General features: G+C 40.6%; 1 protein-coding gene across 1 annotated transcript in view; it reads left to right on the top strand.

Annotated features, from left to right (window-relative positions):
- The first annotated feature begins 1,702 nt into the window (after positions 1–1,702).
- The window catches only part of LOC127212853 (pregnancy zone protein), a 43,966-nt gene continuing 18,482 nt past the window's right edge, over positions 1,703–27,186 (top strand). The window contains exons 1-14 of the mRNA XM_051173042.1: positions 1,703–1,839; positions 3,981–4,164; positions 5,033–5,186; positions 5,328–5,380; positions 6,645–6,665; positions 7,160–7,328; positions 8,140–8,224; positions 9,594–9,717; positions 14,295–14,409; positions 15,053–15,162; positions 17,651–17,812; positions 19,441–19,668; positions 20,458–20,521; positions 24,226–24,368. Of these exons, the coding sequence (XP_051028999.1) occupies positions 1,757–1,839; positions 3,981–4,164; positions 5,033–5,186; positions 5,328–5,380; positions 6,645–6,665; positions 7,160–7,328; positions 8,140–8,224; positions 9,594–9,717; positions 14,295–14,409; positions 15,053–15,162; positions 17,651–17,812; positions 19,441–19,668; positions 20,458–20,521; positions 24,226–24,368 (1,695 nt within the window). The 5' untranslated portion in view covers positions 1,703–1,756. The remainder of the gene's footprint in view (positions 1,840–3,980; positions 4,165–5,032; positions 5,187–5,327; positions 5,381–6,644; positions 6,666–7,159; positions 7,329–8,139; positions 8,225–9,593; positions 9,718–14,294; positions 14,410–15,052; positions 15,163–17,650; positions 17,813–19,440; positions 19,669–20,457; positions 20,522–24,225; positions 24,369–27,186) is intronic.

The following is a 27,186-nucleotide window of genomic DNA, read 5'->3' as shown; positions in this document are numbered from 1 at the left end:
GTCTCATCTAGGGAGCCAAATGCAATATACATTTAAGTTCATTAAGAAATAATCTTCAGACCAAATTTTCTCCTGGTCCTCCTAGACCTTTACACATGGTATAAAACACATGACCACTGAGTAAAATTTCGATACTATTTTTTTTTAATCTGAGAAAGGATCTCACTGTGGTTCCCTGGCTGGCCTAGAACTTACCATATATACACAACCTGGCCTTGAACTGGTAAGCAATCCGTTACTTCTGCCACACACGTGCTGGGATTACAGACATGTACCACCACACCTTGTCCCAGCCTGCTCTTTACCTCTTATTTTGAGGCAGGGTCAGCAAATTTATCAGGCTGGGTTTAAACTCACTCCTGCCCCCCCCCCCCCAGGCTAACCTTGAAGTTGTGTCCTCCTGCTCAGTCTCATAAGTACCAAGTTCACAGACATGCACCATCATAGCAGGCAAAATACAGAAAGTTTAATCTTGTAGTGATCATAATTGTGGGACTTTTCTTATTTTCATGGCTCTGTAAATAGATTCTAACACTCCTGTCTTGGTATGCAAAGAAGACTATGAATCAATACTGATAAAAATGTTTTATTTCATGCTAGAATAATTAAATACAAATGCTTATCACATAGAAATGATTTCCTTATAGAATAATCAATCTTCTTTATTTCCTTGATGGTTAGTGCTTTATTAAATAATGTACATATGGCTTAGGTCCAACTGAACTGTCATTTTTTTTTTATAATAAAGATAAGGAGAACCATGAAAATTAGAAATCAAACTTCTACACATTGGAGGGTGAGCTGGGGAGGTAGTTCAGTTGGCAAGATGCTTCCTGTGCAAGCATCAGGACTGAAGTTTGTATCTCAGCATTCATTCCCATAAAAGGCCAGGAATGGAGGTAGGCACCTGACAGATAAGGTCATGGCGGAGGTGTGTGCCTGTGACCCCAGCCCTTCGAGGCAGAGACAGGAAGGTCACAGCAGCTTGCTGACCAGCTGGTCTGGCCAATTGGTGAGCTCTGGGAGAGCTCTAGGATCGATGAGATAAGGTTGCCTCAAAAAATAAGATGAGGGACAACAGGGAAGTCAGCTGATGACAGCCTCAGACCTCCACACTTAAATGTGTCTTCAGACACACACCCCTGTAATGTCAGACTTTTCCAGGGGAGGCCTGACACAGACATCTACTCATCCCAGAGTAGGAAACAATGGCAGACCAAAGTCCTGATTCTACCAAAGTCTACCTTGACTTTATTTGTTTTGTTTTGGTTTTTCAATTTCTTTTAAAAAAAATAAATAAAGATACTGAAGCACATACCTCCAAACGTACTTTATCTAACATTCTGAGGTAAATTTCACTTATTATGTCATTGAATGAAGGCAATATTTCCTGATCTTACATATTTGCATTTATTGTCCTTTTTTAAAAAATGTCAAGTATATTGATTGATTTCATCAAACCATATGATTTATTTTATTTTTCTTTAAAAATTGTTTGAAGTGCTGAGCTAATGACAGCCTCTAGGCACCATTTTTTCAAGCATTTGGGTAACTTCAAAAAGAATAGAGATGGTCCTGGAAATTATCCGGAATTGATTTTCTAATAGTGAAGTAGTTAATATGTTACAAAAACAAATGGTTGGTAGTTTGCTCTCTCTGCCCATCAGGTAAAATAAAAACCAGTGGATTTGGACAAAGAGCAGAGTTCAAGGAGCCGAGAGCTCGGCCCCATTATTCCTTTCTGACCCTCTCCGCCATGAGGGGAAACCAGCAGACCACACTGGCCTGGCTTTTACTGTTTTTGCTTCTTCCCAGAGATGCCACAGCTACTGCAAAACCGTAAGCAATTCTTATTTCAAAAAATTCTGTTGTGTTCTTCCTTCCTACTGTGTTATCTATTTCCTGGTTTGCTATGCAGTTATCTGTTGTCAGAGAGTGTGGAGGGACCAGTAAGTTGTTATGGCTCCTGGAGAAGATCTACTTCAGGTCTAGAGACCTTTGAGCAATACGGGGCAGTAATCTTGTCAAACAGCACCAGATGAGAATATAGAATTTCTACCAAAAGGGGGTGGGGGGGGCATAAACCGTTTACCGCAGTGATTTTCGGCTTCCCTAATGCTTCTGCCCTTTAATACAATTCCTCATGTTGTGGTGAGCCCCAGCCATAAAATGATTTTCACTGCTACTTCACAGCTGTAATTTTGCTACTGTTATGAAGTATAATGTAAATATCTGATATGTAGGTTATCTGATATGTGATCCTTGTGAAAGGGCCATTCAACCCCTCAGAGAGATCAAGACGCACAGGTTGAGAACCACTGGTTTATCCATTCAGAAATGCCCTGCCATGTCCTGGTGTTGGGAAGTAACTTATGTCTCCGTTTCCCTAAGTTACGGGGCACCTGAGAAAAATGAGTGAGAGACCATGTGAATCTCTACACTGAATCCTTCAGAAAACAATTAGGGGCTGCTAGTAGAATTTAGAAAGCATGTTAACAAAATTCAGCCCCTCCCTGAAATAGCTCACAATACGGAAAAAGAAATATGATGCACAAAAGGAAGAAAGAAAGAAAGAAAGAAAGAAAGAAAGAAAGAAAGAAAGAAAGAAAGGAAAGAAGGAAGAAAGGAAGGAAGGAAGGAAGCTCCCAAATAGAAACAGCCATTGTAAAGGTCTCAGAGAACACCCACAAAGAAAGCCTTAGACTTCATAGGACCCGATATAGGGAAAAGATCTTTGTCAAGCTTGGCAAGTTCTTTTAAAACTAATAGGTTTTATGAAGAAGTAAAAATTTCCAGGACAGACAAATACTCAGGAGGTGAGAAGCAATGTGAAGCATACAACCTGGCAGAAGCCTGCATCTTTGGGTGCCTGGCGGTGAACAGCAAGGGTGTGCCAGGAAAGGGGTGTTTTCCTCTTGGCAGCGTCTGGTGATGTCTGCTCATTAACCTTGCTTAGCTTGGTTTACATCACCAGACAGCGAGGGGAAGAAGGAAGCTGAGTCTGCTTCTTAAACTGGATTGGAGAGCAATTCATCTTCTCCCCATGTGTTGCGTGTTAGTTTCTAGGTTTCCCTGGGTGAGAGATTTGTGGTGGTTGTATGGAACCTGAGGTCACACACAGTTGGGCTTTTAAGGGTTCCAGTGATAAACCACTGATTAGTTCACGGTTTGGAAATTTGGAATTTCTAACCAAAAAATAATAGCCATCGCATCAGATGGTGTGCATTTGGGCGTGCCCTTATGTGTGTGTGCACACACGTGTGTGTATGTGTGGGCCTGTGCATCAGAAGAGACCTGACACAAACATCTGTCCACCCCAGATAGGGAACCAACAATAGACCAAAATAGTCCAGCTTGGCAAACCAATGAATTTATTGGGGTTACCTACAGGAATATGAGTCAGGGGCTGCTTCCAAGAGCATGCAAGTTTCAAAGACAAGTAGGTAACCGAAAGTCTCACCTCTGTCTGGGTGCTGACTCATGAAAGCTGCACCCCAGAGCTTCTGCCTCACTTCACATAGTTCTGATGGCAGGAGAGTCTCCTCCAGGCAACTTGCTGGTCTAGGAGTCTCATAGAGACAACTCGGCCTCCTCTCCTCTCCAGTAGTTGTTTAGTGCTTCTGTAACCATGGAGAGATCTCGGCAATCCTGTTAGCCTTAGTGCTCCAGAACTGGTGGGATCGACTTCTTGAGTCTCCTTCCTCACTGCAGGAAGGAATGTTTTAATCTGGAGGAAATTACTATACAGCAATAACTTGAATTGACTGTCCGAAGTTTCTAATATTCTGTGGGTGAATATTTCCCAAACGCCAGAGGACTTACCTGGTATTTATAAAACACATCAGTATCTTACCTTGGGTTTTATGGTGACCTCTGGGGAACCCAATCTTGCTGACACCTATGTCTGATGACAATATGAAAAAAAAACCCCACAGTAGTGACACCGTTTAATCCTTCACGTCTGATATTCTTCTCCACAGACAATACGTGGTGCTGGTCCCATCACAGCTCTATGTAGGAGTTCCTGAAAAGGCCTGTGTCAACCTCCACCACCTGAACGAGTCTGTGACACTCAACATAATTCTAGAGAATGGAATGCAGACCACAAACCTCCTCACGGGTCTGGCAGTGGAGAAGGATTCCTTCTACTGCAGACCTTTCACGGTCAGTGTCCTTCTGGAACATGTGGTACTAGTAGAGAAAGAGTAATTGAGTTGAACTTTATGTTCTTGTACATCAAATATATATATTTGATTACATATATATACATACACACACATATATATACATACATATACATACATATATATACATATATACATATATATACATATATACATATATATATATATATATATCTCCCTTAAGGGAAAACAAGTACAAAGTAAGCTTAAATGTTCTTTTTATGATACTTACAAACAGATCTAATGAAGGCTTGAAAGGTTACCATAGCTGTAGAAAAGATTTAATTTTACCTTAAAATGAACTTCTGAGGTAAATACTATTTATACTTTTGTAGATATAAATATTGATGTTCTTTTTTAAGATTTATTTTCACTTTACGTGTCTCTGTGTATATGCATGTGAGTGGAGGTAATCACTAAGACAGAAGAGGGCATCCTCAAGCTAGAGCTATGGACAGCTGGGGGGCCTCCTGACATGGATATGGGATCCTAATTCCTTTACAAGAGTAGTGTGTGCTCCTAACTGCTGAGCCATCTCTCCAGCCCTTGAAAAGCTAAGTCACTCACGTAAGACAGATGGCTGATGCTGGTCTTGGAAGGTAGAATATGATAATTAATTTTATTACCAACACTTCGCTGTGAAAATGGAAAGACACCATCTCATTCACTGTCCTCATTGCACTGGAGGATGGCCCTTTGTTTTCTCCCTCATCACATTACACAATCACAGTAGTCTACGGATGTTGCAGGAAATTGGGTCCTTGACTTCCCCTCGCCCGTTCTCAAGGGTTCACAAGGAAACAAGAGCCCTGTAAAAGCTGAGCACTCTTCACATTTCTGTCTTGCAGATTTCAAGTTTGCCTTCACCCTTTGCACTCATTACTGTGGAGATAAAGGGGCCAACCCAGAGCTTCTCAAAGCGGAAGCTAATGCAGATCACAAAGGCAGAGAATCTAGTCTTTGTGCAAACAGACAAACCCATATACAAACCAGGACAGACAGGTATGAGGAATTAACTGAGCAAGGACAGCTGCAGGGCTGCGGGTGGGTGGTACCCTTGATGTCTAAGCTGCAGTCATAGAAGCCTTGGGTTCCCAAGTTGGGGTGGGGGTGGGGGTCTCACAGAGAAATTCTCTGTTTCAGTGAAATTCCGTGTTGTCTCTTTGGATATCAGTTTTCGCCCATTGAATGAAACGGTGAGTCTCCTTTTGATGGGTGAATTCAAATGATATCAATAAGCAAACAGTTGAGCCTGATTCATTTAAAAACAAAACAAAACAAAAGCCTGAAATTGTAAAGGAGATTCCTAAATCTACCACAGTAGATTGCCTGAGAGTATCCATGCCAGAAGCTTATGCAGTGGTGTAGCATCCAGGCAGTTCACCAACTGCATTCTTAAAGTAGGGAAAGCATTCAACATCCTGGTGATGCATGCTTCTAATCCCAGAATATGGGGAGCTGAGTTGAAGGATCACAAGGTCTTGGCCTGCCTGGACCACACAGTAAGATGCTGTCTGAAAAATAACAACAAAAAGACATATTATTGAAAATGTCCTTTTAGAAGATTCCAGCCACTTCCAGAAGTGTGCTTGGTTTCCCTTAAGCAAATATTTGCAAAATAATAATATACTTATTATTCAGATCTTCCATCCAGATAGCTTTCCTCAAATGTATGCCAGCCAAACTGTGACTTAAGAGATTTATGTCCCACACTCAGGAGGCAGAGGCAAAAGGATTTCTCTAAATTCAAGGTCATCCCAGTCTACAAAGTTAGTTCTAGACAGCTAGGGCTACACACACACACACACACACACACACACACACACACACACATACACACATACACACACACACACACACACACACACACACACACACACACACACACACACACATACACACACACACACACACACACACACGTGCGAGCGTGTACTCAGGAGGCAGAGGCAGGCAGACTTCTGAGATCAGACTTGTTTACAGTGAGTTCAAGGACAGCCACAGGGCTACACAGAGAAACACTGTCTGGGAAAAAAGAGAAGGGGGCTTGATTTATGTCCCAATCTAAACATGTAAAAAGCTACAGATCAAACAGGGACCTTTCCTAGTTCAGGCAAAAGAAATGCGATAGGCTTTTCTACCAGATGTCGCCATTGCCTCTGACATCCGTGAGCATGTGAGCAGCATAACTGGATTTGATAAAAGGAAGACGAGAAGTTGGGTGGGCAGAGAAGGGGGTATGGATCTGGGAGAAGTGTGGAAGGGGTGAATATGGCCAAAACTCATTGTACACTATTCTCAAAGGACGAATTAAAAAGAAAAAATGGCATAGAGCAAGGAAATAAATCATGGTATGAAAGAGGCAGCAGTCGGTTCAGTGTGATTTTAAAACTGTAGCTTTCAAACGTTGATCTCTTTGTAAATTTCACCACACACTCATACTATTTTCCTTCTTTTCAGTTCCCTGTCGTTTATATTGAGGTAAGTAACAGAGTGTACATCTGAGTTAGAATGTGGGCACCCTACGAGTCCCACGGGACTTCTTTTCTCCTGTAGACGCCACCTCAACTAAACAAACACGATTTTTTTTCCTACCTCAAGTTCTTCGGAAAAGTAATAGTTAAATGAAGGCTCACAGTTCTTTAGGATGGTGTAATTTCACAACTCTTCAAATATTTCTGGCTAAAACAGACATGCATATCATAAGAAGTTTATGGCACACATATGCAGGGTCTTCCTTCTAACCTGCTTGGCTCCCAATATCAGACGAGACTGGTATATCTGGAATGGCACTGCTTTAGGATTCGTAGGATCCCACAGCTGGTAACCTCACTCTGTTATTCAGTCTGGAATTCTTTTTAAAAGTGGGTTAATAACTTTAGCACTAATTCATCAACCACTTATTAAACTCCCAGTGTTATTATTACCTGAAAAGCTGATCTCTAATCACTTGTAATCATAATATCTTTCTGTAGAATCCCAAGAGGAACCGAATTTTTCAATGGCAAAATGTCAATCTACCAACAGGACTCCGCCAGCTCTCTTTCCCACTATCAGTTGAGCCAGCTCTAGGTACCTACAAGGCTATAGTGCAGAAGGACTCAGGGAAGAAAATAGAGCACTACTTTGAGGTGAACGAATATGGTAAGAATTCTCCAAGTATGTATGATGTTGGAATCTTAGGTTACTTGTGTGTATGTATGTGAGATGTATGCATGTGTGTGGATGTCTCACTCTGTGTGTGCATATGATGATGGCAGAAGTCAAAATCAGAAAACCAATAAAAAAAATGGCTCTCAAAGCTCCCCAGAGCTGCTATGATAATCATGTAAGGTAATGTCTTTCACAACTGTGGGGGAAGCTGGAAAAGAAAGGGCTCAACAGGAGGAAGTGGCAAATCGTAGAACATGACTAACAAGTTCTGAAATGGGCATGGGTTAGTCAGAGCATGAGGGATTTGGGAACGAGGGGGAGTGTGCATCTTCAGCTGCCAGAGTGGAGGATTCATGGGAGCCAGTGGAAGAGTCGGAATAAAGCTACAACCTCTGATATCTATTTCCCTCGTGGGTAGACCAGGTGTCTGGTAGTGGGGCTGGGGATGTCTGTCAGAATAGCTAGCACTTGACAAGGTGGGAGAGAGAGGGGGGTCACACTTGAATCCACTGGCCTTCTTCTGTTCCTACATCTAACAGTGGTGGTCTTCAGACTCAGGGACATTCCACCCACCTTTGAAATCTTGCACAAAATCAGAGGAGTCTAGGAAATGCAGTCCCGATTTCACCAAGTCAACATGGTGTAACCGCTCACAGTAATGAATGGCAATACTCATTCCCAGTATTGACACTGCTGTTCCTTCATGTGATTCTATGTCATAGATTCCTCTAACAAAATCCACCGGTAATATTTATGAGGTTTTCTACCTTCTCTCACCTCTTTTTTCTTCTGTTCGAAACAGTTTTACCCAAATTTGAAGTGCAAGTAAAAATGCCCAAGACTATTGCTTTCCTGGAAGAGGAAATTGCTGTCTCTGCCTGTGGCGTGTGAGTTACATTTTTTTTCATCCTATTTTGATGTCTGTACTCTATTTGAGAGGATGCAGTTTAAATAATATTTAGTGATGCATTACTTATAAGCACATGCAAGCGTTAGAAGGGGTATGCAAGAAGAAAGCTGTGGCTAAACCTCATCAACCACACAGCTGGGCTAAGGGGACATTTTCAGATACTGTCCTACACTGGCTCTATGGGAAGAGCTTAATTAAAATTAGACCCCCGGGCCTCACCAACATAAATTCTAATTACAAATCTAAGGCAAGAGTCAAGAATCCTCCATCACAACATGGGTCACAGGTCATTCTAACACAGTAAACTAACTCCAGCCTTATATGATACCCTCCCAACATCTGCAGCAGAAACAAATTGAGTCATCATGATATTACTTATAAATTATGTTTTTACTTTGTAGCCACTGCTTTCCCAAATAATCTTCTCATTTGTTTTTTTTTAAATACTCAGGAATAGTCTTTATGTATCTTTCTCACTTTTAACCTAAAATAACATTGGTAATCTGACAGCAGAGATGGTAACATTTTAAATATTATGGGGGTATATGCCATATACATGGGCAGGTGCCCAAAGAAGACCAGAAGTATCAGATTCACCGAAGCACTGGATGGAGTTGTAGGCAGTTGTGAGCCACCCCACATGGGTGACTGAAACAGAACCCTGGTCTTCTGGAAGAGCAGGAAGCACTCTTTTTATGTGTAGGGGGTTTTGCCCATAGGTATGTCTATGTACATGCATGCCTGATGCGTGAAAGGGCCTGAAAGGGCATCAGACTCCCGGGAACTGACGCTATAGACAGTTCTAGACGGATGCTGGAAATAAAACCTGGGTCTCCCAAGAAGAGCAACAAGTGCTCTTAACTGCTGGGAAATCTCTCCAGCGCATAGGACAGGGGAGTCTTAATACCTAAACCTCAACTGAAAGGAGAGAAAAGGCTAGGTGTGGTGGTCTTTGATTCTAGTACTCAGGAGACAGAAGCAGGCAGATCTCTGAGTTTACACTAGCCTGGTCTACACAGTGAGTTCCAAGCCAGCCAGGGATACATAATGAGACCCTGACTGAAAAATAAAGGAAAAAGAAGAGGAGGAGGAGGGAAGAAGGGAGGAGGGAGGGGAAGAGAGAGAGAACCTGGGGAAAATATCAAATCAGTTTCTTTCCCTTTAGAGGCATTTTCAAATGGTTTACTGACTCCTTTGTCCTAGAATTATAGATACATTTTCATCACCACTTAGATGTAATTATCTAGCCTGCTATCACAAGCTGCTCGACCAATGAATGGTCGAGTGAAGAGACACCTACATCATTCACACTCAATGGCATTGGAATGATTACTTTATTGTTGTAGATACACATATGGAAAGCCTGTTCCAGGTCTAGTGACAATTAATGTGTGCAGAAAATATTCACGATACCGCTCCAACTGCCATGGCCAAAATTCACAAAGCATCTGTCAAGAATTCAGCAAACAGGTATGTAGAAACCACTCCCTAGCTCTTAATTTCCCACTAGCTACAATGCTAAATGCAATACAATAGGGGATATATTTGAAATATCATCAAGCAAAATGTTGCGTTAGGAGGCCCAGATGAAAATGCAGCTTATGAATCTATGATTGTATGCATGATTGGCCAATCATGTGATTTTTTTTTAATTGCCAAAAACAATCAACATGCTGACAAAGCTGACTTTTGTCACAGAATAGGTCAGGCGTTAAAAACTGGGATGGTGTGAGAATCCAGTGGCATGTCATTTCCAAATGGGCAATGGGGAAATAATGAACAGTGAGCATTTGGCCCACAGGGGGAGACCTAGAAAATAGCAATTAGAGGACCTGTTATGTCACAGGGGAAGTTTAACAAGAACAATTAAGGAAAATTACTGAGAGTAGAATATGTTACACTGAAAATGTTTATATTAGTAGCCTTGGAGACCAGCTCTCAGGGCTATTCCCAGAGTTTGAAGAAAAGCTCCACAGCAGAGCGAAACTGGATTTAGGGATTTTATCTGAGGAGTATGGAATAAATTCACACACTTGCTGTTCGGACTCATGCTCTTTATCCTTCTGCCTATTTTTTTTTTTTTTTTGTCCTCTAATTCTTTTGTAAGTTATAATTCTTTCTAGCTCTCCTTCATTTCAATTCTCTGTTCCAATTCTCTCTTGCTTCTGTGTTCATCTAGCTTAAAAACATTTCTTACAAGAGGCTTGGGGCAATAAGAAAAGTAGTTACAAGAGTTACATCTCACTGGTCATAGCACATTCCTTGAGTAAACAGTGAGGACAGATCTGTTTACCATGGCAACACAAGATTTCAAGGTCTCTGGTGTAAGCCTGGACCAGAAGCCAGAGGCCCAGTGCCCAGTGAGACAAGCTGCGAGACACAGGTCTTTATCAGCTGGACTTGGCAAGCAAAGTATTGGCATGATTTTTTAGGTTGCTTTGTGTTAATAACCTTAGTTAGACATCTGCAACTCTGACTTTGTGCATATCTGTAAAGTTTTTAACTTATGATCCATTTACAGAAACATTTGGTCTAGTTTGAACTTGTTCTGAGGTTAAAAAAAAAAGAAGAACAAAAACAAAAAAATGAGCTAATGGTGTGCTGTTTGAGTAAAAGGAATGAAGCAGACTTTTAAGTGTCTCATAGTCCTTGTGGGACAATAGTCCTCGTAGGATATGTGAAATATATCCTAGTATATTTTCTATATAGCAAAATTATACACTTAATGAAAAGTCATCTTCCTGATCATTCACAAATGTACGTGCCCATAAGATTGAAATGCAATCATGAGATTACATACACATATCACGTGAGATTACACACTAAAGTGCAGGCATTGGGAAGATGCCATAGCTGCTTTTGCACATGTGAAATAGCAAACAGGAACAACAGTTTCCAGAGTCAATGATCCTACAGGTCTTGTCCAGATGGGATTCTTCTCCATCAGAGAATCAATCCTCTGGTGAGTTGACATCTGAAAACTGGTTGTCACCTGCTGAAGCTACCACAGCCCCCGACATACTTAGATGTAGCTGAGTGTGGAGGCTCACACCTGTAATCCTAAAAACTGGGAATCAAAAGCAAGAACAGGAATTCAAGGTCATCTTTGGCTATATAATGAGTCTATGCCAGTAGATGCTGGAAGAGAACCTGTCTCCAAAAAACTCGTGGGCCTGGAGAGATAGAAGGGTGGGTGGTCAAGGGCACTGGCTGCTCTTGCTGAGGATCGTGTTCAATTCCTAACCCCACATGGCAGCTCACAACTTTCTGTAACTCCTGTTCCAGGAATATCCAACACTCTCTTCTAGCATCCATGAGCACTGCATGCCTGTGGTGCATAGACACACATGCAGGCAAAATGCTCATACACATAAAACAAAACTAAAAGTTTTAAAGTTGGGTGCATGAACTCTGATTTCAGGGCAAGAACTTATAAAAATTCAAGGGCAGCTGTTAGAGCGGGCACTGCATGAAGACCATGACGAAAGTGCCCAAAGCTGCAGGGAGCTGCTCAGTTCAAAAAGATAAAAATTGACCTATTGAATGACCAGCTATAACGGGTATTTACCTGCAGTACTCTAAGCCAACACACCACAGAGATGCTTGCAACCCAGTTGTTACACCATTGTTCACAATCGCTATGCCATAAACCAGCTGAGGTGCCTGTCAGTGGGGGAGCGAATAAAGAAAATGAGGGGTGATCTGCACAGTGAAATTTTTCCAGCCATAAACGAGAGCCAAATTATGCAGTTTTCCAGGAAAATGGACACAAGTGGAGATAATCGTGTTTAAGAGAGTTAAATCAACCTCAGAAAAACAAACATCACATGTTTTGCTCTCATTTGTGGATCCCATCTTTTATATAAATACATGAAACCATGCAAGCATTTACATGTGATATGAAAGAAGCAGCAGAATGTGTAGACCAGTGGTCCTCAACCTTCCTAATGCTGTGACCCTTTCATACAGTTCCTCATGCTGTGATGACCCCAGTCATACAATTATTTTCACTGTTATGTCATAACTACAATTTTGATACTGTTATGAATCGTAATGGAAATATCTGTGTTTTCCAATGGTCTTACATGACCCCTGTGAAAGGATCATTCAACCCCCAAAGGGATCCATCCCACACCCAGGCAAACAGGGAACTAAGGGGAGGGAGTAGAAAGAGGAGAGGAGGGAGAATGTGTTCAAAGTAAATCATATACTTGCATGAAAATGTTCTGATAAAGCCCACTACCACATATAGTAGATATTGACCAATATGTTTAAATATATTATACAAAAAGAGCACACATCCCATAGTCAATGTTGAGCTAGAAGTAATTATGGAAGCCTTTTAGAAAATGTTATGCCTGAGTTGAGTTTTGAGAAGCAGAGACTGATGGTCAAGGGTAGAAAGGAGAGAAAGAATATTATCATTTGAGAAGCAAAATATGTAAAGCGCTATAATTACAAAATACAATGGCACACTTAGAAATTCTAGGAGAAATGATGTTCTAGAAAGAGGATCCATTTTTAGAAGAGAGGGGAGGCAAAGGCTGGTTATAAATAAGCCAGAGATTAACAAAAAAGCCATTCATCCTTGGGGTTGGGAAAGGCTACACATCAAATTTGTTGTAGAATATTAGTTTAAGATATGTTACACTTGTTAATGCTGTGGAATATTTGTTTAATGATGCAAAGATGTACTGCATTCTTTTATGTTGCATTTGTTTAACTCTGTAAAGCTATGTGTACTTTGCCAGCCTAAAACATCTGATTGGTCTAATAAAGAGCTGAACAGCCAATAGCAAGGCAGGAGAAAGGATAGGCAGGGCTGGTGGGCAGAGAGAATAAATGGAAGGAGAAATCTAGAGAAGAGTGAGAAAATGAGGAGAGGACACCAGGGGCCAACCACCCAGCCACCCAGCCACACAGCCACATGGCCACATGGCCACACAGCCACCCGGCCACACGGCCAGCCATGAAGTAAGAAGGAAAGAAAGACATAGAATAAAGGTGAAAGGCCCAGAGGTAGAACATAGAAGAGAAACAGGATAATTTAAGTGAAATTAGAAAATCTGGCTAAAAACAAGACAAGCTAAAGCCAGGTATTCATAAGTAAAAATAAATCTCCATGTATTTATTTGGGAACTGTGTGGCTGGCACCCAAAGAGTAAAAATGCCAACTACACCAAATAGATATCTGACTACTTAAAATGTTTTTGAAAACTGGATTCCAGGAGTTTGGCTCAGTATTTAGCTGTGAATCTCTGCTTCTGCTTGCATCAGCTACCGGATGAAGGCTCTAGGATGGTATATAAGGTAGTCATCAATCTCATTATCAGGGAAGGGCATTTAAGGTAGCCTCTCTATTATTGCTTAGCTTGTTAGTTGGGGTCATCCTTGTAGATCTCTGGACATTTCCCTAGTGCCAGATTTCTCTTAAAACCTATAATGGCTCTCTCTATTATGGTATCTCTTTCTTGATCTCCTCTATTCTTTCCCTGACTCAATCTTCCTACTCTGTCATGCCCAGTTATCCATTCCTCTTCCTCCTAACTCCTTCTCCCCTCCCCCCATGCTCCCAATTTGCTCATGAGAGTCTGTCCCTTTCCCCTTCTCCAGGGAATCATGTATGTCTCTCTTAGGGTCCTCCTTGTTTCCTAGCTTCTCAGGCAGTATGGACTGTAGGCTGGTAATCCTTTGCTCTATGTCTAAAAACCATATATGAGTGAGTACATACCGTGTTTGTCTTTTTGTGTCTGGGTTACTTCACATAGGGTGGTTTCTTCTAGTTCCATCTATTTGCCTGCGATTTTCAAGTTTTCATTGTCTCCCCCAACTCCGCCCTTCCCCTGCTGAATAATACTCCATTGTGTAAATGTAGCACATTTTCTCCATCCATTCTTCAGTGGAGGGGCATCTAGGTTGCTTCCAGGTTCTAGCTATTACAAATATTGCTACTATGAACATAGTTGAACATATGTCTTTGTTGTGTGAATGACTGTCATTTTGATTGCAAATCAGAACACTTTGGAACTCTCTCCCCTTCTCTTCAGGCAGATGATAAAGGATGTTTTAGTCAAGTTGTAAAAACCAAGGTATTTCAGCCAAGACAAAAAGGCTATGACATGAAAATACAAGTGGAAGCCAAAGTCAAAGAGGAGGGAACAGGTCTGTATTGTTTGTTTTTGTTTTTAATAAACGTCAATTGAGTGGGAACTTACCAATCTTCCATTTCAGTTGGAATACTTTATAGCTTCTGCATATTATAAAAATGACAGGTCACTGATCTCAAGAAATTAAATTTTTAAGAAGAGAAGGTGTGTGTGTGTGTGTGTGTGTGTGTGTGTGTGTGTGTGTGTGTGTGTGTAACTGTAGTCAAATTTCCATAAGGAATGTGGAATGTAAGGAAAAGTGGATATGAAGAGAAGTAATTTGTTGTAATTCAGAGGCAGAAGGGGGATTGATTCTTAAGCTGTCTTTTGATGCGCTGTATGGAGGGTGACAGTTTGAAAGATGAGTGACCGGAAGGGAAAAGCATTCTCAGAATGGGGGAAACTAAGTCAGACAATGGGAAGCTCACACGTGGTTCTGAAAAGCATGGGTAGCTTCAGATATATTTGATAATGGTCTAAATAAACTGATTAAAAAATAAAGCTAACATACAATGCAGGGTAAATAAAAATGTATTGGATATGATACCTCATAAAACTATTCAAAGATTGCTGTGGCACCCAGTAATAACAGAGGAGCTCTGACTCGGAGGTAGAAGGTGAGTTTGAAATACACAAAACTGACCACTTGTTTTTTTCAGGGCTGGAACTATCTGGTTATGGATCATGTGAAATAACAGATACTTTAAGCAAACTGATGTTTACTAAAGTGGATTTACATTACAGGCCTGGGCTACCTTTCTTTGGGCAGGTAAAATATTTTCCTCCATAATCATACATAGGGGCACGGAAAATTCTTATGTGTATGTATTTGTGTGATGGTGGTACATATACCTGTGTATATTTCTTTACATGACTATTGGCACACATGTATGTTGGTATGTGTGTGCTTGTCACGTGCATGTAGGGAGCCTCAAGGTTGACATCAGGAGCCTTCCTCGGGCATTCTCTGCTTTATTCGCTGAGGGTCTCTCACTTGAACGCAAAACTTGACAGCTCTGGCTAGTGTAGCTAGCCAACGTGCTTCAGATATGCCCCATTCCAACACTCCAAGCTCAGGAATCATAGGCAGGCTCTCATATCCATTCAGCATTTATGCATTGCTGAGAATCTGAACCCTCATGCACATGCAAGAAGCAATTTCATCCACTGAGCTATCTCCACCAACCCAGGCATAAGATTTTTAAGAAAAAAATTGATTGCAAAATCAAAATATATTATAATTATCTAGAAAAAAAGAAACTATAGAAAATTTCACATTTATCAAGGACAGTGAAATGTTAGAAAACAAAGCATTTTTTAAATCACCAACTTCTTACACAACTCTGTAATGTATTTTTTCTATGTAGTTTAGCTATATTCTCTTTGATCCCTCTTTATAAAGGAAGCTTTTCTAATGCAGTTTTGCACAGAAATGATTTTTAAAAAGTAACTGTTAGTCAGTTTTCCTTTATTATAGCAAGATAACTGAGATCATTAACTCAAATGGGTAAAAAGCTTATTTGGCCCAAAATCTTGTAAATCTCAAGTCATTATGACGTGACTGTGGTGACACCATACATTACAGTGGAGGAAATTCTCCTTCTCATGACAAAAAGAAGGCGAGCCAAGATTCCAGTCTCCTTTAACAACATACTCCCAATGACCTGAGGACTTCAAACCCAGCCCCTCCTACCACACTGGGAGCCAAGCCTTTGGGAGACATTTAATAGCCAGGAGATATCAACAACCTTTCATCTGGATGATGAAATTTTAAAGAATTATTTTCCAGTACTAAAGCAATGTTTTGTCATAGCAATGTTGGTAAGTTTTAGGACACATAATATAATTGAGCAAACCGCTCATTCCTTTTTTATATAATAGAGCTAAGGTTTTAGGCATTTTTCAAGTTTGCTTTCATAGCAAACAACCTTCGGACTGAGTATATGAGCAACTTTCTTATTTATATTTGGGATTTTACATCTGCGTTTTTTCCACTTCCTTCCTTTATTTTAATATTTCATATCAAGTTGGAAAAGATACTGATAAGTACGTGGGGGGTTGACAAGGCCATCACAGGCACTATACTTTTTAAAAACGCAGCAGGAGAAAAGAAGGCAGAAGATAGAAAGACACCATGCTACAGAGTTCAAGCAGAGGAGTTTTTATTAGGGGAAAGGGACCCTAAAAAGGGAAAAAGGGAAAGGAGAGGGGAGACTGGCCTCCAGGGATAGCAACGGGAGAGAGGAGGGAGGGAGAGAGGGAGGGAGGGAGAGAGAGAGGAAGAGAGGGAGGGAGAGAGGGAGTGAGGGAGGGAGGGAGGGAGAGAGGGAGAGAGGGAGAGAGAGACAGAGAGGGAGGGAGGGAGGGAGAGAGAGAGGGAGAGAGGGAGAGAGAGGCAGAGAGGAGAGAGAGAGACAGAGAGGGAGGGAGAGAGAGAGAGGGAGAGAGAGAGGGAGAGAGAGAGGGAGAAAGGGAGGGAGGGAGGGGGAGGGAGGGACAGACATTTGTAAGCACCCATATCAGGCAGCTTACAGCTATCTGTAACTCCAGCTCCAGGGGGATCTGACACATCTGACCTCTGGGCACTTGCATTTATGTGGGTATACACACACACACACACACACACACACACACACACACACAATTAAAATAATAAAGATGAATAAATCTTTAAAAAAAAAAAAAAAACTAACCAGCACAAATCTTATCTCATTTAAAAAAGCATAAGGCATGATGAATAGGATCATTAACTAGATATAATCATTCTACATTACATGAAGTCAGCAAAACATCACATTGTAGTCTAAAACTGTACGTTACTGTTTTTCAATTAGAAACAATAAAATAAAGGGCTGGAGAGATGTCTCATTGGCTAAGAACACAGGTTCAATTCCCAGCACCCACATGGCAGCTCATAACCAACTGGAACTCAGGGGATCTGATGCCCTCCTCTGAATTCTGAGGACACCAGTCACATACACAGCACACAGACATCCATACAGACCAAACACCTATCACATAAAATAAAATTCAAATAAAATCAATTAAAAAACAATAAAACTATCAGCTTTACAAAATCGTAAGGAATATTTAAAAGAAATATCAGCTTAAAACTCATAAAATGTCTCATTTGCAAATACAAAGATCTTCAGTAAAGGACAGGGACAGAACAAATGATCGAGATGTAAACAGAACAGCCCGGGAAGATGAAGTGGCTAGTTGGCATTTGTAACCAGCTATCACTTTCCTGTTTCTAGGTTCGTCTTGTTGATGAAAAGGATCAGCCAATACCCAACAAAACCATATCTGTTCATGTGGATCTAGCTAGGTACCGGTCTACTTATACTACTGATGAGCATGGCTTGGTCAACATTGCCATTGACACTTCCAACTTCACGTCATCATTCATTGGTTTCTCGGTAAGTGGGAATGGGAATGTGAGGCTGAAACATCTTAGGTCATGCAACTACACGTGTGAGTAGGCATGGTCACTAGGGACAAAAGAAAATGTGGTAAGAAATAATACAAACTGAGCAATGTGGAAACTTAAATCATAAAGGCCAGAAAGTTCTGTCAGGGACACCTACAACATGGTCTGCCTTCAAATCACTGGAAAGATCATCTTTGTACTGCCTTGAAGTTTCTAATGTTTTCATAGTTCTGTTACCAGTTAGATTGTCCCTGATTCCTTTAGCATAATACAATTTTTGTTTGTCCTTAAACATTCGAATAATCTTAAGCAATAAAACCACAAGAAAATACAGCAGTAGCTACCTGCACAAGACCTGTACACAGCTGGGCCTATCAACACTTTGTAATGACTGGGGAGGGGCTCATAAGGTCCCACCCAGCCAGAGGAGCTGATTGTTAAAGGTTGCAGGGAGATGGGAATCATGTTCCTCAGTGAGGGAGCCATTGGTGCATTTGCCCCACTCAGATAACTCTCAAGTGGGCCACACACACACACACACACACACACACAAAAGCACAAAAATAGAAGATAGGCTCAGGAAGAAGAGACTTAGTGGGGTGGTTAATGGGATAAGAAAGAATAAGAAACAAGAGGACTTGGTCAAAGAATATAGCTATGAAATTATAAAAGAATAATAAGTAAATCAAAATAATTATTCTGACATGCAAATAATGAAATAAATCTATACAGAAAAAAATTATACATGAGCCTTGCAAGAATGATGAGCATGTCTTCTTTTTCTTTCTTCTTCCTTTCGTTCCTTCTTTCTTCTGTTTCTTCCTTCTTTCCTTCCTTCCTTCTTTCCTCCTTTTCTTTCTTTCTTCCTTCCTTCCTTTCTTTCTTTCTTCCTTTTTTAGGGGAGAGGGTAGAAGACAGCCCTGGCTGTCCTGGAACTCACACTGTAGACCAGGCTGGCCTCAAGCTCACAGAGATCCACCTGCCTCTGTCTCCTGAGTGCTGGGATTAAAGGTGGACATCACCTCAATCAAGTCAATCAGGGTGAGCATTTTTTTAATACCAGCACTCAGGAGACAGAAGGAAGAAGACTGTGAGTTTTAAAGCCAACCTGAGATACAAAAGCTTAAATAATCTTAAGAGGGGTGTGGGTAAGCAGTTATCGACTTAACAGCCTTTTTTACAAAAAGATACCATATAGGTAGGTAGGTAGGTAGGATAGATAGATAGATAGATAGATAGATAGATAGATAGATAGATAGAAAGAAATAATAGACATACAGATAATAGGTAGGTAGACAGATGGTAGATAGATGATAGATAGATAGATAGATAGATAGATAGATAGATAGATAGATATAGCAAATAGATGGATGATAGACATACAGATGGTAGGTAGGTAGACAAATGACAGGTAGATGATAGATAGGTAGATAGATAGATAGATAGTAGAGATAGATAGCAGATAGATAATAGACATACAGATGATAGGTAGGTAGACAGATGATAGATGATTGATAGATGATACATATATAGATATAGATAGACAGATGATAGATAGATAGATAGACAGACAGACAGACAGATACTAAATAAATATGCTATTCATTTTCCCACTAGGTCATCTACAAGGATAACAACATCTGCTATGACAACTGGTGGCTTGATGAAATTCACACACGAGCACACCATTCTGCAACTCGTATCTTTTCCCCAAGCAAGAGTTATGTCCATCTTGAACTTGTTCCTGGTACTTTGTCCTGTGGGAAAACTCAAGAGATTCTGGTGTACTACACTGTGAACAGAGATACCCTGAGGGATGAAAAAGACTTAACCTTTTACTATCTGGTAAGAATGAGAGTCACTGAATTGTGTTCCAATATTCAGACTCCAAGTTTACAAGATTCCTCTCAGAATAACAGGTTTTATAGGACATCAGTGTTAATACTGAGTTTTTGTTTTTTTTATACTGGAAGAGAAACTGCTTCCTATGAAATCATTTGTGCTTTAGTTCATCATTTGTCCTGTTCACCACTAAAATGGTAACTTTAAATAATGTTTATTTCTGTGAAAACGTAAGAAATTTTCAATAGTTATCATTTTTTGTTTCATCTCTTCATAGTCCTGTGACCTTGGATAATTTACTAGACTTTATGCTCAAAGACGAGTATCAGTTATCTCACCTGAACTCTGGAAACAATAATCCATGTAATTACTATACAAATTGAATTGCTCAAATTGCCTAATTTCAGAGTCAGGCACACAGAGAATAAGATTTGTTTACTTTAAAGTATGAGGTTTTTGTTTGTTTTAAAAATAAAAGTAACAGCAAAGGATATTAATATTTTACATTTGCCTCCACTGTATACTTCACATACAGTAGGTGCTAAAATATATACATATGTACTTTTCACAGATTCCTAGGAATAGTAAATATTGAACAAAGTAAAACACAAAATTATTTACGTATTACTTAATATATATATGTACATATAGGAAAATGGTGGGAGGGAAATATAGGGATAAAAATAACTTCTGAGTTATAGTAACATGATAGTTAAGTATATATTGTGAGTATCCTGAAGATAGGCAGACAGACCTTATAATAGTAATGGATGGATTTCCTTCTGTCTTCAGACCAAATCAAGGGGAAGCATCTACAAGTCAGGAAGCCACACGTTGTCACTTGAACAAGGAAACAGTAAGCATCTTCCCCCTTTTTTTTTATGCCCTCTCATCTTGCCAAACCCTCAACAACTGAGCAAGCTGGAACATCTCTCACATTACAGGAAGTGTGTGGTGGCTCTTAGTTATCCAGTGAGGAAGCTGCTCTGAACACTTCTACATTTTAGGATTTTATTCCTGAAATAAAATATATTAAATTCACAATTATTTTTAAAAAGAGAAAAAATCCACAAAAAAAAATTTAAAAAGAGAATGACCAAAGAAAACTTTACTTCGTTTTATTTGTGTGTCAGATACCTATTGCTGCCCTGTGGATACCACAGATTTTCTGGCATATAATATATTTCTGTTCAGAAGTCTCGCTGGGCTCAAGTCACTATATTGGCGGGACTGCCTTAGATATGCCAGAGAAGACCCAACGTTCTTGTCTCTGCCATGCCTTGATTGGTAATCCCTTCCTTTTCCTCCAAAGCCAGCAGCATTCCATCTTCAAATCTCACCTGCCTTTGATAACTTCCCTTCTGTAACTATCCTCATAGTGACCCTGACTCTACCTTGATAACTCAAACCAATTTTCACCTCTCAATGTCCTGGCCTAGCATCTGTAGAGGCTTTATTGACACCTAAAATAACACACTCAAAATTTTCTGAGATCTGATATTCAGAGTTAAAATTCTGCTTACCATAATCATCCCAAGAACTATGCATGCATCCAACAAGTCAAATTCAGTCTCTCCATCAACAAATGCCTCAGTCCATCACAGCCATAATTTAAGCCCCAAATCTCACATACCATACTCAGCAAAAAAGTCCCAAATTGTATCACCTCAAATCTTCTAAATTAAGCATAAATATAATCCATGCCAAGGAGAAAAATCATCTTTCTGGAGCAGCATCTCTCAACCTGTGGGTCATGACCCCTTTGGGATCATAAATCAGCTGTCCGGAATATCAGATATTTACAATTCATAACAAATCACAGTTATGAAGTAGCAACGAAATAATGTTATAATTGGGGGTCACCACAACATGAGGGACTGCATGAAAAGGTTGCAACATCAGGAAAGTTGAGAATTGCTGGTCTGCAGAGATATGAAATCCACCTCGACAAATGGCCCCAGATCCCAACACAGCCACCAGATACTCTTTGGTTGGTGTCTCTGTCCTCTCACCTCAACTCTTAACTGGCAACCACCCTTCCTTTCCCACTGAGCACAGCACGTGTTTGCTGCTGGGTTTGCATCCTATACTTGGAGAGATCAAAAGCTCTCCCTTCATACCCTCTGCTCCTTTTGCGATACTGTCTCTTTTAGGATAAATTCATCAGGTATCATGTCACCCTCCTGTATGTCACAACAATATCATACATCCTCCTAGACAAAGAATAATGTACATCCTCCTAGGCAAAGAATATTATGTATCCTCCTAGACAAGGGATATTACATATCCTCCTAGACAAAGGATGTTATACATCCTCCTAGACAAAGGATATTATTTTTTTTGTTTGTTTGTTTGTTTTTTTGTTTTTTATTTTATTATTTTATTTTATATAACAAAGTCCAATTAAATGAAAACAAACATTTATACACAATATTTGGGAAATTTGGGCGTCGTTCTTTCCAAACTACTTCCTGCTGGTAAGGGGCACTGTCATGGGGGATTTGAAGAAGATTCAGAAATCCTGGCTGTAGTCTGTAGGGCTGCTGACAAAGGATATTATATATCCCCCTAGACAAAAGGTTTCTTTTCCTGGATAATTCCACCTCTTGTTTTGGCTTTTGTTGAGATGAGCAGAGACTTTGAGTCATACATATAATCTCTTCAAAGGGATTATGGAGACAGAGCTTTTGTGACTTAATATGGTGGCGTTTTCACTTTTCTGTGATGTTAGCAAGTGGGCGTCCATCATATGGCTTCTCTCTCTAGAGTGTAATTTCCAGAAATTGTTCTGTGTCCCTTAGAAGCTGAATAATGTGAGAGTTTCCAAAGAAATTATTTTCCTTATCAAATCCTGCTGGCTTCGTGGTGAACAACTCTGTTAACACTTTCCCACCATAGCAGGAAGAAGCCAGGTTGGGCATCAATGCTTCTCACTAAACACCTTTACGTTTGCTTTCCACAAAACTTCAGAACACAGCTTGAATTTCTGCCATTGTATATCACGACACACACACACACACCCCATAGCCCTCACTGGGAGCAGTTTTTTTATTCTTCGTCATTATAATCATCAATAGTTACTGGTCACACAAAACAATGGGTTTTCCAGTGTTTTCTCCAAGCATGTACGGATCATACTTTGGCCCATCTTCCTCTTCCTTCCCCGTTCCAGGACTCTGCTTATAGTTTTCAGCCATAATTCCTTATGTAAAGGAAACAAACCACACAATACTAAATCTCTTTATCTGGCTAGTTTTGTTTAAAGCAATGTCCTTCAGTTCCACCCACTTTCCTGACGATGACATAGTTTCATTATTCCTTGTGGCTGAACAGTATTTTATTGTCTATATGTACCATGATTTCTTGTCCATACATCTGTTGATGGATGCTGAAGTGGACTCCATATAGTGGTGGTAGTGAACAGAGCTCCAGTAAGTGTGATTATTTAGGTGTCTCTTTTGAATGCTGATACCATGCCCTCTTGAGAAACATTCAAGTGTGGCATGCCTGATTCATGTGATTATTCGATTTTTGTTTATTGAGGATCCTCCACGTTGTTTACCCCAATGACTGTACTAGCATTCTTACCAAATGCATTCTCCTAGACATCTTTGCTAGCGTTTGAGCTGCTTGCATCTTTTTTGCCATTCTGACTGTAATGAAGTGGAATCTTGATGTACACGATTTGTATTTCCCTCACCGAGTAGGCTGTGTCTTCAGTTCTGAAGGTAGCATGCTTCCACGGGTGTCCACCTCTGGAAGCAGCTGCTCTCGGGTTGATGTGATTTTTTCTTGTGCTGGAGTAGTGGTTGATGGATGGCTGCTTCCAGCCACCATTTTGGATCTCCAAACACCTGGCACTACTTTTAATCTCTCTGTTTTTCCTAACCACCTGTTTATCCCATGTTAAGTCTTCACTAAGATGTCTCCTAAGACTCTCACTCTGCATACTTGCTAGAGTGCTGTTAGCATCAGAATTCTACCAGTCTAATAAAGACGCAGTATCTCCTACTCTAAAGCCAGGCTCACGATGGATTTCTCTTAGGTTTGTAGCATCCCTTAATTCTCTGTAGTCTCACTATGGTTGTGATATCAGTGCTTTTGAAATAAACATAAAGGGTTGGAGAGATGGCTCGGTGGCTAAGAGCACTGGCTGCTCTTCCAGGACCCAGATTCAATTCCCAGTGCCCACATGGTGACTCATAACCATCTGTAACCCTAGTTATCCAAGGGATCAGGCATTTGTGGGCACTACACACATATGTTGCACAGGCATACATGAGGGCAAAACACTCATACACATACCATAAAACATAAAAACCTTTAGAAATAGAGCCACAGAGTAAGTGGGTTTTCCTACTTCTCTGGAGGACAAGATTAAAGCAATGGCTATAAAAAAAAAATACTGTTTCTTCAGCATGCACCATTCCACACAAGGCAGGAAAGTACAGTCCTTCTTAGGTGCTGCAAATATGAATTCTTAAATGGTCTAAGAACTGTTCTGACATAAAATGAGAATCCGCTCCTAATCCGTAATCTCAAATCTTCTGCACTCTCCAGCAAAAGGGACATTTTCCTTGCCACTTCAAGTGGAGGTGGGCATGGCTCCTGTGGCCCACCTGCTCATTTACGCCATTTTACCTGACGGAGAAGTTGTCGCTGACACTCAGAAACTCAAAATTGAAAAATGTTTTGCCAATAAGGTGGGTGCGTATATCTAAGCCTGATCTTTTTTTTTTTCTGTCCTTTATAAGTGTGGGCAATAAACAAGTAATACCTGCTTTAAATTTTTTGAGATAGACTCTCTCAATGTAGCCCTAGCTGTCTAGGAACTAACTTACTATGTAGACCAGTTTGACCTTGAACTCACAACGATCCACCCGCTTCTGCCTTCCAAATGTTGGGATTAAAGTCATGCACACCATACCTGGCTTTTAAAACCACCACACAGGGCTCTTTCAAGTTAGTAAGAGGAGCCACACCTTATCAGTCTAGTGGCACTGCCAAAGCAGGTGGCCATAGGCAGAACTTTTTTAATTTAAAAGACTCATGTGGATTTGAAAGTCTATTCTATGGCAAACACACACACACACACACATAGATTCATTTTATTTTATGCTTGTGGGTGTCTTGCCCAGATGCATGTCTTTGTACCTTATGTGCTTGTTCCCTGTGAAGGCCAGAGGAGGCCACGGGATCCCCTGGAGCTAACGTTACAGGTATCTGTGAGCAGTTGTGTGGGAAGTAAACCCAGTGCTCTCAACTGCTAAGCCATCTCTCCAGATCCTGTGTCCAACTTTTAAGTTAATTTGGAATATTTTGTTGCCAGTTTTCCATTAAAAATGCGGTTTCCCAAGCTGCGTCAGTCTTGTCCCATTGACCCCCAGGCACCTCTCCATTCCTTTCACCGCAGAGTGTGTTGCTCTGAGTTTAAATTGAGCTTCTCAATGTAGACAGGAAAGTATACAGGTTTTTGACAATCTAGTAAGGATTAGATATAAAAACATTAACTTGTCAATGAGATCTTTTATTGTTTTTAAAGACTATAGAGCTGTAGTGTGAGTCCCACTGAGCTGTAAGTAAGTTTCACCAAGCAGAATTGGCACTGGTTATCTGATTTTCTACTGTTCTGGTAGAGTAGTCTTCTAATTAGCAATCAGAAGGGCTCTGTCAACTTCAGCTACTTTTCTTTTCAATACCATAACTAAGAAGATAATGTCTATTTACAGTGAGTGGCATTTCTGCTATAGCGACTGTATTCACATTACACATGTACATGTGCATACCTGTACGGATATCTAAGCAAAAAGCAGTGTGGAATGCTGTGTAAATCTTCACCTCCATCTAAGGGATGCTGTTAAAGCTGGACATTGTGTCAGGGGTGTGATGTAGGTTCTGTTCGGGTCTTCTGTGAGTTTCCTATCAAGTGAGCCTCCTGCATCAGCCTCCAGGGTCTTCTACTATGGGTCACGTGGTTGTGTGGGAAATCTCAGGAGGGTTAAGCTTTTGGCTCACCTGGCTCTAGCAGTGGGCAGCAGTTTGTAGCCGGTGAGTCGGTCTTATCTCTTCACACTCCAGACTTGAAACTATCTGATAGCATATAATTGACAGAAAAAGATTACTTTCTACTCAGAACCAAATGCCTCTGCTTCTGCCAAGCATTGGAAACCTCCATGTAACACCACAAAAATTCTCAATAGAAGCTAAGGTCCGTTCAAAGTTATGTTCACTTCAAATCAAATGCCTTTTCACTCACCATTGACTAAAGTTGATGGAAAGCATTGACAATCACACAAAGGACGACTCACGCAGCACTCATGAGAACACTGACTGCCACAGAAAAGCCAGAAGGATGGGTCTAGTGGCGTTACCAACTTAGGCCCCTGAAGGGATGATGAGCAAAGAGGGGCCTTGAGAGACTGAGAAAGGACCTGGGGTGAAACAGGGATGTCTCTTCAAACCAGTGTATTTTCTTCACTCTTTTATAGGACAGAGAAAATGGTTTCCTATTTAAAATGCCTTCCCTTTAACACAGTGTGTACCCATTAAATATGTATTAGTTTAAATTGTTTTTCTGGCAGCTAGCCCTGCAAATGTTTGCCTATAGTGGAAAGATAAGCAAGAGAAAACAACACAAGTCAGGCGCGATGGGTGCATGCCTCTGATCCCAGCACTTGGAGGCTTCAGCAGGAGTCTGGGGTAGGTAGTGAGTTCAAAGCCAACCTGGAATATGTGCAAGATCCTGTCTCAATTTAATTTAAAAGTAAGTCAAGTGAAAAGGAGCAAAGTCGTTCTGAATCCAGTGCTGGCATCACTCAGGCCCTGAGATGAGCAGCTGCCACGTCAGTTTCTTCTTCCTCTGCTGTGGCGTCACACAGCACACATGAGATGATTTTCCATGTGGCTGAGGTGCAATGAAAGCAGTGAGGTTTGCAGTTCAGATGCGACTGAGCCTGGGGTCTAACCTGCATCCCTGCAAGTCCTTTCTCCTAAGAAACACAAAGCAGAAGTGTCTTGGGTGTCACATCATCAGGCCTTTGGGCGTTTTTGCATCATATAACCCCATTATAATAAAAGTATAACTCTTTTCCTTTGAAATCTCACCCCACATTTTTGACTGTTAGTCTCAATAGCAGCAACTATTCCCTAGGGACAATGTTGCTTTTTGTGTCCGATACAGCTTCCTTCGAACAGGAAGTTTCTCTCTCCCTAACAGTGAGCAGTTTCACATTTTCCCAACATGCCCATTTCTTGGCGAATAATATTTCCATTGACCATACTCTCAAATAGCTAACTTGTTCATTTGACATAGACATGAACTTATTTTAATGAACCTGATTTTTTCTAAAACTAAAAAAATACTTGGAAGTCTCCATAGGTGGTGTTTTCATAACAGGTGATTTCGATATAGGCCTATGTCTCTCTCAAGACAGCATAATTTCAAACTGCCCCCTTGTTGCAGTGAAATTCACTGGCCCTAGTAAAGTAATTTCACTAAGCGTACTGACATTTGAGTTAGAA

The sequence above is a fragment of the Phodopus roborovskii genome, unplaced genomic scaffold, assembly GCF_943737965.1.
Source record: "Phodopus roborovskii unplaced genomic scaffold, PHOROB, whole genome shotgun sequence".
Lineage (NCBI taxonomy): Eukaryota > Metazoa > Chordata > Mammalia > Rodentia > Cricetidae > Phodopus > Phodopus roborovskii.
This window is presented reverse-complemented; position numbering and strand designations above follow the sequence as displayed.